This window comes from Xenopus laevis, chromosome 7L (genome assembly GCF_017654675.1).
Source record: "Xenopus laevis strain J_2021 chromosome 7L, Xenopus_laevis_v10.1, whole genome shotgun sequence".
Taxonomy (NCBI): Eukaryota; Metazoa; Chordata; class Amphibia; order Anura; family Pipidae; genus Xenopus; species Xenopus laevis.
The window spans coordinates 134,607,377-134,620,987 of NC_054383.1; the positions used below are offsets into that span (position 1 = coordinate 134,607,377).

A 13,611-nucleotide genomic window follows, 5' to 3' on the forward strand; every position below is an offset into this window, starting at 1 on the left:
AAACACAAGTTAAGCTGTTGTCTTTAGATGATGAACTTTTTGCAATGTTCAAACCGTACTCTTCTATAATGATATATATGTACAGTGGATGATCCTGGTGATTCTTAAGCTTTTACTAAAAATGATGTGCCTATGTTTATATCCATTCTATAAAATTAAAGGGTATACATGTATAGGCACAGATTATCTAGATTGGCAAAACATTTAATACATTTTTACACTTATAAAAGGTTAGCTACATTTTTATTTTACCTTTTCTTCCTGGGTATGGAGCTACAGGTTCTACAGAAGAGAATAAGACACAAAAAGCAGGTTAACATGAGATATATAGTTACATAGTTAAATTGAAAAAAAGACAAAGTCCATCAAGTTCAACCTCTCCAAATGAAAACCCGGTATCCATAAACACACTCCTCCATACCTTCACATAAATGATATATAGAAAATAAAAGAGAAACAACTCTTCACTCCCTAAATAAAAGAGACCTCAAATGTTCCACACGAGGACCGACAACTGTCCGAAAATCAAATGTACTTAAAAATATAAAGAAAAGAATACCCCGTGGGTAACAACTTAATCAATAACCAGCATACAGGAAGCTCTTAGGATTAAATAAGTCAATTCAATAAATTCAATAAATAAATTAAAGTGCAATTAGTGCCTCCAAATAAATTAATCAATTGTACAGCTATTTAATTTTAGATTAATTAGTAAAATTCTATAAAGTGCCAATTAGTGCATGATATTCGAAGTAATTTAATCAATTATCATTCCCAAAAAAAAAAAATTCAAGGTTAGCCTAAAACCAACAGGGCTAAAATAGAAATGATAAAATTCCTTTAGGGTGCAATTAATTGTGTAAAGAATTAAATTAAGTAAAATTATTAGAACCAAAAAAATTATATTGAATTAATCACTAATTTGTATATAATAATTGCTGGAGATTAAATTAATTACGAGATCTCGTTAAGTTAAAAAATGACCAAATTAGGATTAGAAACTAAAACCAAATACTGCGGTCAAATAGAAAAGAAAGAAGATATAATGAAACATAAGATGGTGGAGCTGTCCCAAAACTAACTACCTATTGTTTTCTAAGACTGGGACACCACAAAGTAAAAGTCAGGACAGGGTAACCGAGACTGTGGCCTTTGTATATTAACTTTCCCTGATCTTGTAGAGACTGGGTTAACCCTAATAAACCACAAATCACCGGCCCCTTAGAAAGGAAGGAAGATGGTTAGGATAAAAGAGAACCGCAGCAATAAGGAATCAGATCCAACCCCAAAAAAGTACCAAGAAAAAAATATATAAATATATAATAAAATCACAAGGATTAGGCGACTCGCCAACGCGCGTTTCGCTAACAAGCTTTCTCAAGGCGAAATGATTGATCCGTTTCTGGTACGCTGTAAAATAGGTTCCGTATACGTCATCCAAATGCGTCGCTCTGTAATTATCGCGTGAATTAGGGAGTCTTCTAATTGGTAGTTCCCGTTGAGACGTCAAGAGAATAAATGATATATACCCATATCTATACTAACTATAGAGTCTAGTATCACTGTAGCCTTTGTATTATGTCTGTCCAAGAAAGAATGCATTCCACAACCACACTGTGAAGAACCACCTATGCTGCTTCAAATGAAAGTTCTTTTACTTTAGTCTGAAATGGTGTCCTCTGGTGCAGTAATCCTCTTTATGGGTAAAAAGGTCCCCTGCTATTTGTCTATAATGTCCTCTAATGTACTTGTAAAGTGTAATTATGTCCTCTAGCAAGCGCCTTTTTTTCCAGAGAAAACAACCCCAAACTTCACAGTCTACCTTCATTATTTAAGTCTTCCATCCCTCTAACTAGTTTAATTGCACAGTTTTGGACTGGAGCCCAAAACTGCACTGTATACTTCAGGTGTGGGTTTACCAGGGACCTATAAAGAGACATAATTATGTTTTCATCCCTTGAGTTAATGCCCTTTTTAATGCAAGACAGAACTTTATTTGCTTTAGTAGCCACAGAATGACACTGCCCAGAATTAGACAATCTACAAAAACTCCTAGATCCTTCTCAGTTAAGGAAACTCCCAACATGCTACCATTTAGTATAGAACTTGCATCTATATTATTTTTGCCAAAGTGCATAACCTTGCATTCATCAACATTGAAACTCATTTTCCAGTTTGCTGCCCAGTTTTCCAACTAAGTCACATCATTCTGCCAATTGGCAGCATCCTGCATAGAACCCATAGCTCTGCACAAGTAAGTATCATCAGCAAAAATAGAAACAGTACTTCCAATGCCCACCTCCAGGTCCTTAATAAACAAGTTGAAAAGCAAAGGACCTAGTACAGAGCCATGTAGTACTCCACTAACACTGATCCAATCAGAAAATGTTCCATTTACCACCACTCTTTTTTTCTATCTTTTAGACAGTTCTCTATTCAAGTAAAAATACTATGTTCCAGGCAAACATTCCTTAATTTACAAGTAACCTTCTGCGTGGCACTGTAGCAAATGCTTCAGCAAAGTCTAAGTAAATCACATCCACTGCCATCCCAGAATAAAGGTTCCTGCTCACCTTCTCATAAAAAGAAATGAAGTTAGTCTGGCAAGATCTATTACGCATAAAACCATGCTGCCACAAACTCATAGTATTATGATTAGCTATGCAGTCCAGTATCTTATCCTTTAGAACCCTTTGAAAAGCTTTCCTACCACTGACGTCAGACTAAATGGCCTATAGTTTTGAGGCTGAGAAGGGGATCCCTTTTTGAATACAGGCACCACATTAGCAATTCGCCAGTCCTTCAGCACCATTCCAGACCTTAATGAATCCTGAAAAATTAAGTAAAGAGGTTTGGCAATCACAGAGCTAAGCTCACTAAGTACCCTGGGATGAATACCATCTGCCCCATAGACCTTTGTTAATCTTAACATGTTCTAGTCTCTTTTGAATTTCCTCATGTGTGAACCATGCATTAAGAAACCTTCATTAACTGTTTCCTCATTTGTGTAGACAGACAAAAATAGTTCAGAATCTCAGCTTTTTTTTGTTCTCATCAACCAGCCGACTCCCCTCTGATATTAAGAATCCCACCCCTTCCTGCTTAACTTTTTTACTATTCACATATTTAAAAAATACTGCTTGCTGCAATATCCTTTTCCATACCAATTTTAGCTTGCCTGACGTTTGCAAGTCTAAAATTTAGTGTTTTAGTTACTCCCTTATAGAATTGCCTCTGCAACAGCATCTCAAAGAAGGCCATGTTTTTATCAGAGAAGTATTGTATTATATTATAATGTCCATACTCAGTACTACTTGAAGTTCTAAATGTATAGCAAATGTACAGACATATAGATAGAACACATAGAGGCACATTTATTAAAGGTCAAATTTCAAATTCATGTGAGTTTTTTTAAACTCTATTAAATTCTAATATACTTGAAATTCTACTGGGGGGTTATTTATAAAAAGAATTTGAATATCCAAAACTCTCACTAATTTTACCAACTCGAAAACTCGAATTGAATTTGAATCAAATTCGACTGAACTTGATTTGAGTCTTTTTCTCTGAAAAAAACTCGAATGTCAGAAAGGCTACTAATATGTACAAAATGGTCCATGGACCTCTCCAATTGACTTATACATGAACTTGGCAGGTTTTAGGTGTTCTAATTTTAATATTCTAATATTTCTAATATTATAATTTTAAAAGGGCCAGAGTCCAATAAATCTCAAAATTTGAATTAAAACTCTAATCAAGTTTGGATAATTCACAATTCAAATTTGAGAGTTTTGACTATAAAAAAATGTAAAAATTGAAATTCGAATTTTCAATTCGACCCTTAATAAATCTGTCCCATAAACTTAGATAGTGAGTAGTAGGTAGCAGTAGCAAGATATAAATTGGATTATTGCATATTAAAAATGGCTAAAGTGGCTGTAAAAACTTTTGTTTTCTTTTAAGATGTATAAATTGGGGGAGTACATGTAACAGGGGAAAGCAACTACCTCAAAATGGAAAAACCCTGAATTTAAAAAATTTGGCCACAAGAAATCACATTGTTAGTATTGTCTTGAGATATTTTTTGGCAAATGATAAAGATTACAGACATACATAAATGTTTGCCTATTGTTTTCATAACAAGGGTATTTGATATACTTACTTGCTTTAAATTTAGTTGGTTGGTCTTCATGTGTCATATCTATGATCCATTCAGCTAAACAAACATATAAACAATATTTTATTGCTTAAATATTTTAAATCAAAACACCAAGAGAGAATAATATTAAGCTATGTTTTCTCCAACATTACTGTTAAAAATATTTTATTAATTATTACTTCATTGGTATAGGAAAAGTATTCTTTACATAACATAGTAAACTTTGGTTGAAAAACCATATGTTCAAGTTCAGCATTTAGGGGGTTATTTACTTAATCCCTAAATTATCTAATTTTTATTTATCCAAGCTTGACCAAATCCCATCCACAATTTTATGTTATTTCTCAATAATATTACTTGAAAAAGTCGGGGGGGGGGGAAACTATAAAATTGAGCAAAAACCTGAATCGTATGAATTTTTCAGATTTGGCATCCAAATTGCTTGATTTTTTCATGTGATAAAACCTAGAATTTTTCAGATTATCAAACGAAACCCAACACAGATCACAATATCTTCAAATTGTAAAAGGGACATCTCTGATTGACTTATACAGTACATGACCTTGACAGATTTGAGATTGCAGATTTTTAAATTCTGACTTTTTGCAAGTAAGTAAATAACCCGCTAAATGTCTATATAATGATCAAGTTTAACCTTTAACGTCTATATAACAGCTGACTACTGCCAGTTGATCCAGAGGAAGATAATTAAAACTTAAATGCTTGATTACAGATGTAAAATGTGTAGTATCTGTTTTTTTTCTAAATATAGTTTATTGTTAAATTATTGGGGTCATGAATTAATTACCTGTTGGACTTGGGGCTCCAGGTTCTATATAAAAGAAGACAAGACAATAAAAAGTCTGGAAAATACTGTAATGCCAAGAATCTAAAAGATAACTTGGAAAATGTAAAAAACAATGTTTTGGAATATGTGTGCAGCTCTAATAAATTTGTTTCAGAAGAAACAAAAGACTGAGACTCAGGAAAACGCATGAACTCTACCACCATTGGACTGTGTCATTATTACCTGTTAGTAATCCCAGCATTTCTTGTTTTGCCTTGCCTGTCCTGTCTGCTAACACTATCACACTTGTCTGCCATGCTTGGTTTACCAAATAAAAAATATCCTGTTCTGTTCTGTCTTTGGTCATTGATTAGCCCTGAAAGTACAACCATGTCATGTTGAAGGCCATCAATGCATACAATTATCCATTCATTAAAGCCCCCTATTTTGTTACTGTTAGGTTATTGATGGGTGAATTTGGGGCATTTCGCTTCGCCCAAAAATTTATTTCCCGCGAAATTCGCGACACGGCAAAAAAAAAATAAATCACCAAATTCACTGGTGAAAATGTGCTGGCGTCCGGACGCCGGCATCCATTTTTTTTGACGCCGGCGAATTTTCATGGTGGTTTTGCGAATTTATTCGCCGGTGGTGAATCGCGGGAATTCAACGTGAATTTGTGCCTGGCGAATAAATTCGACCATCACTAGTTAGGTTTTATAGTTACAGTTGCAATCTCTTTATTATTACAAGTCACGCTTCAGTGACTCCCTCCTACGTGACATGAAATTAAATACGGTTAATAGGGTTTATATTAGAAATGCGTGAAGCCTGGAATTTAAGTAAAAGTTCTGTAGATTGTTTTGCTGTACTAAACAGCTCAGAAATGTGTAATTTAATGCGTAATGTGTTAAATTAATACTATAACTATAAAAAGAACTATACGTTCTTCAAAGCAATTGTGTTAGAAGCATTTAAATAGTTTCTCTATCCTAGTTAAACTTATGTTATGTATACTGAACCCTTTTGTGTATTTAAACCATATGTATGGCAGCAATAAGGAGAATGAAGGTGTTCATTATACAAATCTATTTAACCCTCTTTAATCTAACCCCAGAGGGAATGTGGGTAGTAAGGGAAATCAAAATAATATAATCAGACATTAGTGTTTTATAATATGATTTTTTTAGGAAAAGAATGGTGTAGAACATTTTAATTACAATCTTTATTTGGGCATTTTGATCAAATTTTAAGATGTACATTGCCCCTTTAATGAATGAAATAACCCAGTCTACATAGGTACTTACCCTGTTCATAGGGCACAGGTGTTGTTGGCTGCTCTGTTTTTATGATCCATTCTCCTAGGCACAATAAATAATTCAATCAGCAGGAGAGCATACCATTGCAACACAAATGGTGTATTTGAATTGCATCTTTTAATACGTGATACAATTATAAACTATAGTCTAATTGGAGAATTCAGCATTTTACATTTACTGATATAATGGATAATTTCTTGTGCTCACAATGATTAACAAAAGCAAATTGGTTTGGTTTCATAAATGCAAACTGAATGCAGAATATTGCAGTAATCATGTCGACCTTAATGCTGTAGGGTGGGCACACACAAGTGGGCTTATTTGTGAAAAACGGCCTACAGTTCCAATTAAATATGATTCCCATGTGATATCTGCACAAAATCCTAAAGATTCTGATTGGACATGTTGGTTGAGCCACTGATTGTATCAGAAAGTATATAAAATTGTATTGAAAATGTTAATTATGATGATTATGGTACTCTTGAAAGAAATGTGTACCCCACTGTGCTTTAGGGTCTTAGAAAGCAGTTTGTAATGTATGTTCTTCCATGCAGCAATTCAATTTCGGAAGCATTAATAGTAATTTTCAGTATAAATTATTAACACTTGGTAGTGTGATTCAGATTAGCACAGTTGTCAGAATGGATTTTACAATTGAAATACTAGTATGCGTCCAAGTTTTCCATGACAATAATTAACTTACCAGCACCACCTGGAATTTCTGATATAGGTACTGCAAAATAAAAAAATACAAAATATAGAGCTAGTTCTTAGACTACAAAGGCAGGTGATATCAGTGGCATTAATATGTAGCCATATTACTACCTACAAAGCTGCAATTTAATTAAAGAATGACTAGTGATATTGCTAAAAACACATGTTACATTTCCTGAAAACTAATGATAAAAGTGTACCGGTAACTTAGAGTTCCATAACTTTGTAGATTTAAATATTCGAAACTGCTTTTCAGCTGGTGTTTAGCATTCTCTAGGCTTGCAAGATCCATAAAGAAAAGGCAATCAATCTGTTGTATATAATTATAGGACCTATTTTCCAGAATGCTCAGGATCTGGGTTTTCTGGTTAAGGGATCTTTCCATAATCTGGATTTCCATACCTTAAGTCTACTAAAAAGTAATTTAAACATAATTAAACCAAACAGGATTATTTTGCCTCCAATAAGGATTAATCCTGTCATAATTGGGGCCAAGCATAATGTACTGTGTTATTATTACATAGGAAGGAGGGAGGGAGGGAGGGAGGGAGGGAGGGAGGAAGGGAGGGAGGAAGGAAGGAAGGAAGGAAGGAAGGAAGGAAGGATTTGATGGAATCTTAGACCTAGACCTTTACATGAAGAAATTCAAAAAAATTGCATAAACTTTATCATTGCCATATATAACATGATATATAAAATATGTGTACTTACTCCCTTCAAATTCTTCTACTCCAGTTGGTCGTGTGACTTTTATGACCCACACTACAGAACAAATGTACAAAAATGTATTCATTTGATTTTGCATGAGACTGAGCAGATTTAAATTCATTAAATACATTTATTTAAGATTTATCTGCAAAAATCTATTTAAAAAGCATTTAGCAAGTAGTCATTTTTTTATATAATATATATATATATATAAATTTGTTTGTATTTGTAATTACCTTTTCGTTGTGGAATTGGAGCAGAAGGTCCTAAAGAAAAAATTAAGTTACTGAAGTCAGACTTGGAACCAATTATTTGAATCATAACATGCATGGCACCAGCAACATATACTTCCAGGTTCTATTCTATAGGCATTGGGCAATGCCTAGCATTACAAATAAAAACAGAGGCACACACAGAGTTTACATTTATACTTACTTCCTTTAAATTTAGTTGGATTGTCTGCACTTCCTAATTCTATGATCCAGTCTTCTAAAAAAAAAAAAAATAATGGCAATGTTTTTGTTAGTAAAAGTGACAAAATGTAAAATTATTTGTATCTTTATGTTATGCAACTCTTAAAGGTCACCAAAGAATGCTCAGATATTTTTCAAAAATGTTTTTATTTTCAATACATTGTTGTCTTGGGGCCCCCCTTTTTTAGCTCTTGTGCTCTTAGGGGCATATTTATCTAGGGTCATTTTCAAGTTTATGGGAGTTTCTAAAAACTCCCATCAACTCCCATAAACTTGAAATTCGTAATAAAACTGACCAATCAAAATCTATTTATAAAAAAAATCTTATTTTTTATATTCAGGTGAATAGGATCGATCTGCAAACTTGATTCAAATTCGATTTTAGTTTTTTCACAGAAAAGTCCACCAAATGACACCAATTTGGCAAGTTTTAGATGGCGAATAGTCAAATTCAAATTCTTAAAGAGACATTACATGATACATTTTGAAATTCGAAAACTCGAAACAAATTTGGACTATTCCCTAGTCAAATTACACTAAAATAAATTTGAAATTTAAATTTAAAAACTCTAACTTTCAATTTGACCGTTGATCAATCTGCCCTGTAGAAATATCTGTAGCAATATCAGTTATAAAACTACATTTGTAAACTAATATAAGATATTCAAAAAATTATAGTCATACATTTGTAAACCTCTATACAGCGTTGTAAAAGCCAAAAAAACCCACATCAAAAATGTAATTAAAATAGAAAAAAATAAACAAAATAGTGGTTTTGAGCAATATAAACAGATATGTTATTTGACCAAATGTAATTACCTTTAGGAGATGGCTCTTCAGGTTCTAGAGAATAAATGAAGGAATATTTTGTTTAGATACAGTAATAAACGCATATTGTGAATACAATAAATGTAACTTCCGCATGTATTTATTTTCTTGTCTTTCAGTCTAATCAGAAGTTAAAATATGCCTTCAACTTTATCAGTACAACTGATGATGATTGCACTATGCTTCATCAAAATAAAGTTAATTTACTTCTTAAACTGTATTTATACAATTGCAGTTAATTCATAAAATTAGAACGTTTGCAATGGAATAAATATAAATTGACAAAGTTTTGCTACCCAATCTACATATGCTAAATACAGTATGTAACATATTGGTGTAATATTGTTTTGGAATTCTTTTCTGCTTCAGCCTGCTCATAAATACTTGATACAAGTAATCGTAATAGACATCACTCATTGAAACAAATTTATAGAATTTCCAAATCATTTGCTTATACACTATACAGAAATAGAACAAAAATATGTCTATTGGAAATAAGTTAGTGTGCCTTTATGAAACTTTCAATAAACAAGTTGTCTCAGTTTTTATGGTATATTATTACAGTATATTTCTAAGGAGAAACTGCTATATATGATCAAAATATACAGTAATGTACTCACTTGCTTCATATAGCACTGGTGCTGTTGGCTCTTCTGTCTTTATTGTCCAATCTGTTAAAATTAGAATAAGAAAAAACATTAGTGTTTTTGTATTTAAAGCTCTGATTTTTCTATATATTTTGTACTGCATCAGACTATGTCTACCTTTATAACAGAGTATTCTGTCCCAGTGGCTGCACAGATCCCATTGTAAGCAGCAGTCCTGTCCTGCTTTATGGCAGCTGAGATTCTAGCTATCTGTATAACAGAACATTCTGTCCCAGTGGCTGCACAGATCCTATCTGATCCCCATTGTAAGCAGCAGTCCTGCCCTGCTTTATGGCAGCTGAGATTGTAGCTATCTGTAGAACAGAACATTCTGTCCCAGTGGCTGCACAGATCCTATCTGATGCCCATTGTAAGCAGCAGTACTGCCCTGCTTTATGGCAGCTGAGATTCTAGCTATCTGTATAACAGAACATTCTGTCCCAGTGGCTGCACAGATCCTATCTGATGCCCATTGTAAGCAGCAGTACTGCCCTGCTTTATGGCAGCTGAGATTGTAGCTATCTGTATAACAGAACATTCTGTCCCAGTGGCTGCACAGATCCTATCTGATCCCCATTGTAAGCAACAGTCCTGTCCTGCTTTATGGCAGCTGAGATTCTAGCTATCTGTATAACAGAGCATTCTGTCCCAGTGGCTACACAGATCCTATCTGATCCCCATTGTAAGCAGCAGTCCTGTCCTGCTTTATGGCAGCTGAGATTCTAGCTATCTGTATAACAGAGCATTCTGTCCCAGTGGCTGCACAGATCCTATCTGATCCCCATTGTAAGCAACAGTCCTGTCCTGCTTTATGGCAGCTGAGATTCTAGCTATCTGTATAACAGAACATTCTGTCCCAGTGGCTGCACAGATCCTATATGTTTCTCACTGTAAACAGATATAGATTAATCATACTGTACCTTAATCTAAGAAATATATTGTACAATGAGTTATTCTTTTAAAACATAAGTATAATTATAGGAATAAATTCTTATTCACACTCTCGTCATATCACGTCTAGACTACTGTAACTCTCTTTTAATTGTATTGATATTTGTATTGTATTAATTTACTTTAATTGTATTATTATTGGTATTGATTGTGATGTATGTAACGCCATATGTTCTATGTATATAATTCATGTGATTTAGTTGTATAATCACATTTACTTTACAGTGCTACGCAATATGTTGGCGCTAAATAAATACATGTTAATAATAATAATAATAATAAATTCAACCGGCACTCAGCTCAAAATTCAAGCAGGGACAAACCCTTGCTGAGTTTATTTGCAAGGTGCAACGTTTCGGGGTATACCCCTTTGTCAAGCATTATTATTCTTTTAAAACTTACCATCTGTTCCTGGAATTGGAGATTCCGGTACTAGAAAAAGGGATCACATTAAAATTATATAAATGTACTTTTAAATTAATTTAGACGTCCTTTTTATATTGACATAATTGCATAAAAAATTGTGAAAATAAAACTATAACAATAGTTTGCAGTAACCAAATGTAAAGACTTTAAATTGTTGCTTAATGGTGGTGCTAAATTACTGTACCTCTTACAGTAATTTAGCACCACCATTAAGCAACAATTTGAACCCCTTACAAATCTGAATGCTCAAGATCAACATCAAATGAAAATGTATTGCCCAATTTGCAAGTCACATTCAGCAAATATTATGTAATACAGATCTAATCTTTGATCCTGTAATACAGATCTTTTTCTTTGTCTACAGTCCTAGGAATAGATTTATCAAGTGTCGAATTTTGAGTTTATGGGAGTATGGGAATTTCTAAAACTTTAAAATTTGAAAAAAAAATAACCAATCAAAATTTATTAAAATTTTTTATTTTTTTAAATTTGAGTGAATAGGATCGACCTGCAAACTTGATTCAATTTTGAATCTAATTCTAATCGAATTTTTTCACCCAAAAATGTTTTTAAAAAAAAAACAAATTTTTTTTTCAAAATTCCACCAAACTACTCCAAATTGATTGTAGGAAGTCCCCCATAGCCTAAAACACCAATTCGGCAGGTTTTAGATGGCAAATGGTTGAATTTGAATTCTTAAAGGGACAGTACATGATAAATTTCAGAATTCAAATTTAAAATGTTGTTAAAATTCGAACAGAATTCTGACTATTCCCTAGTCGAATTACACTAAAATAAACTCGAAATTCAAATTTAAAATTTTCAATTTGATCCTTGATAAATCTGTCCCCTAGAGTGTACTGGGGCAGGAGCTACACCTGCTACTATCTAATACCTCATTCATGGGTCCCTGTTCCCTGATTTAACCAAGGGCCTCCATACCCTTGGGGCCTTTCCTTTATTGGGTCCATGCCCAGGCTCACAGCAACATCCACCCTCTTCCTTAGCTGGAGGCCAAATATGAATAACTAACCTTCCTCAGCAATATTTCAAATTGTGTCAAGAAGTAGTCAATTAAACACACTCAACAGGCCCTTCTGCCAAGTAATTAAGAGAACTGATCCTGTAGGGATTTAAAGCCATAGGGCTATTAACCCTATACACACTACTTTAGAGAAATTGATTTCTGCACTCTGCATAGTTAGATATAATGGAGATACTTACTGCCTTCATACTCATATACCCCTGTTGGCTGTGTCACTCTTATGAGCCAAGTTCCTAAAAAAATAAAAGTCATGTGGTAAAGCATCATTCAGCTTTAGGCAAAAAGCACATATTACTGTATTAGAGATGAGAAATAGATATCCTTAAATGATTTCCCAGGATATTCCCAATAAATAATCTAAGCAGGATTCTTTTCAGTTGTTAATTTGGGGCTAACATGTCCTGTGGATATCCTGATTAAATTTAACTGCAAATAAGTAACTTTTAAATGGTTTAATCAGTTAAAATTAATTTGAATTGTTATATAAGAATTTTATTTGTCTAGAGCCCAATGTAGCTATCCAAAAGGCTTTATTTAAATGCAGTATTAATGGGATATTTCATTTCCATAATAGAAGAAAAACCGGCACTCAGAGCTCAATGCATGCGGGCAAAGCCCTGCGTGTTTATTACAATGTAACGTTTCGGGGGCGGACCCCTTCGTCAATGCATGCAGGGCTTTGCCCGCATGCATTGAGCTCTGAGTGCCGATTTTTCTTCTATTACGCTTACTACAATTAGGGTTGCCGATCCCTTGTAACTGTGCACTGGGCCAGCTTGTGCTTGAGAGGCCAGGGTGTGCTGGTGGGTTCTGGAATTTGGGATATTTCATTTCCATCCCTCTCCCCAACTCTGCAACCAAAGTAGTGAAAACTAAAGGCCTGAGCATGCCCACCAAATGGAGATCACATCTGATTGGCAAATGGAAGGGAAGGCTGGGTTACTATATATTCAGCAATGTAGATTGACATTACTTGTGCTTTAAAGGGATACTGTGATGGGAAAACATTTTTTTTTCCAAAACAAATCAGTCAATAGTGCTGCTCCAGCAGAATTCTACACTGAAATCCATTTCTCAAAAAACAGATTTTTTTATATTTAATTTTGAAATCTGACATGGGGCTAGACATATTGTCAGTTTTCCAGCTGCCCCCAGTCATGTGACTTGTGCTCTGATAAACTTCAGTCACCCTTTACTGCTGTACTGCAAGTTGGAGTGATATCACCCCCTCCCTCTCCCTCCCAGCAGCCTAACAACAGAACAATGGGAAGGTAACCAGATAGCAGCTCCCTAACACAAGATAACAGCTGCCTGGTAGATCTAAGAACAGCACTCAATAGTAAAATCCAGGTCCCACTGAGACACATTCAGTTACATTGAGTAGGAGAAACAACAGCCTGCCAGAAAGCAGTTTCATCCTAAAGTGCTGGCTCTTTCTGAAAGTAAATGACCAGGCAAAATGACCTGAGATGCACCTACACACCAATATTCCAACTAAATAAACTTACTGATTCAGGAATTAAATTGTATGTAGTAGAGTGAATTATTTGCAGT

General features: G+C 34.1%; 1 protein-coding gene across 13 annotated transcripts in view; it reads right to left on the minus strand.

The window, feature by feature from the left end:
* The window catches only part of LOC108696888, a 369,929-nt gene that overhangs the window by 140,687 nt on the left and 215,631 nt on the right, over positions 1–13,611 (minus strand). For all 13 annotated transcript variants that reach the window (XM_041569828.1, XM_041569827.1, XM_041569829.1 and 10 more), the window contains 12 exons: positions 12,237–12,290; positions 10,989–11,018; positions 9,609–9,659; positions 8,980–9,003; positions 8,123–8,176; positions 7,924–7,953; positions 7,691–7,741; positions 6,969–6,998; positions 6,254–6,307; positions 4,968–4,991; positions 4,163–4,216; positions 253–282 (listed from right to left, as the gene is read on the minus strand). In XM_041569828.1, coding sequence (XP_041425762.1) covers positions 253–282; positions 4,163–4,216; positions 4,968–4,991; positions 6,254–6,307; positions 6,969–6,998; positions 7,691–7,741; positions 7,924–7,953; positions 8,123–8,176; positions 8,980–9,003; positions 9,609–9,659; positions 10,989–11,018; positions 12,237–12,290 — 486 coding nt within the window. The remainder of the gene's footprint in view (positions 1–252; positions 283–4,162; positions 4,217–4,967; positions 4,992–6,253; positions 6,308–6,968; positions 6,999–7,690; positions 7,742–7,923; positions 7,954–8,122; positions 8,177–8,979; positions 9,004–9,608; positions 9,660–10,988; positions 11,019–12,236; positions 12,291–13,611) is intronic.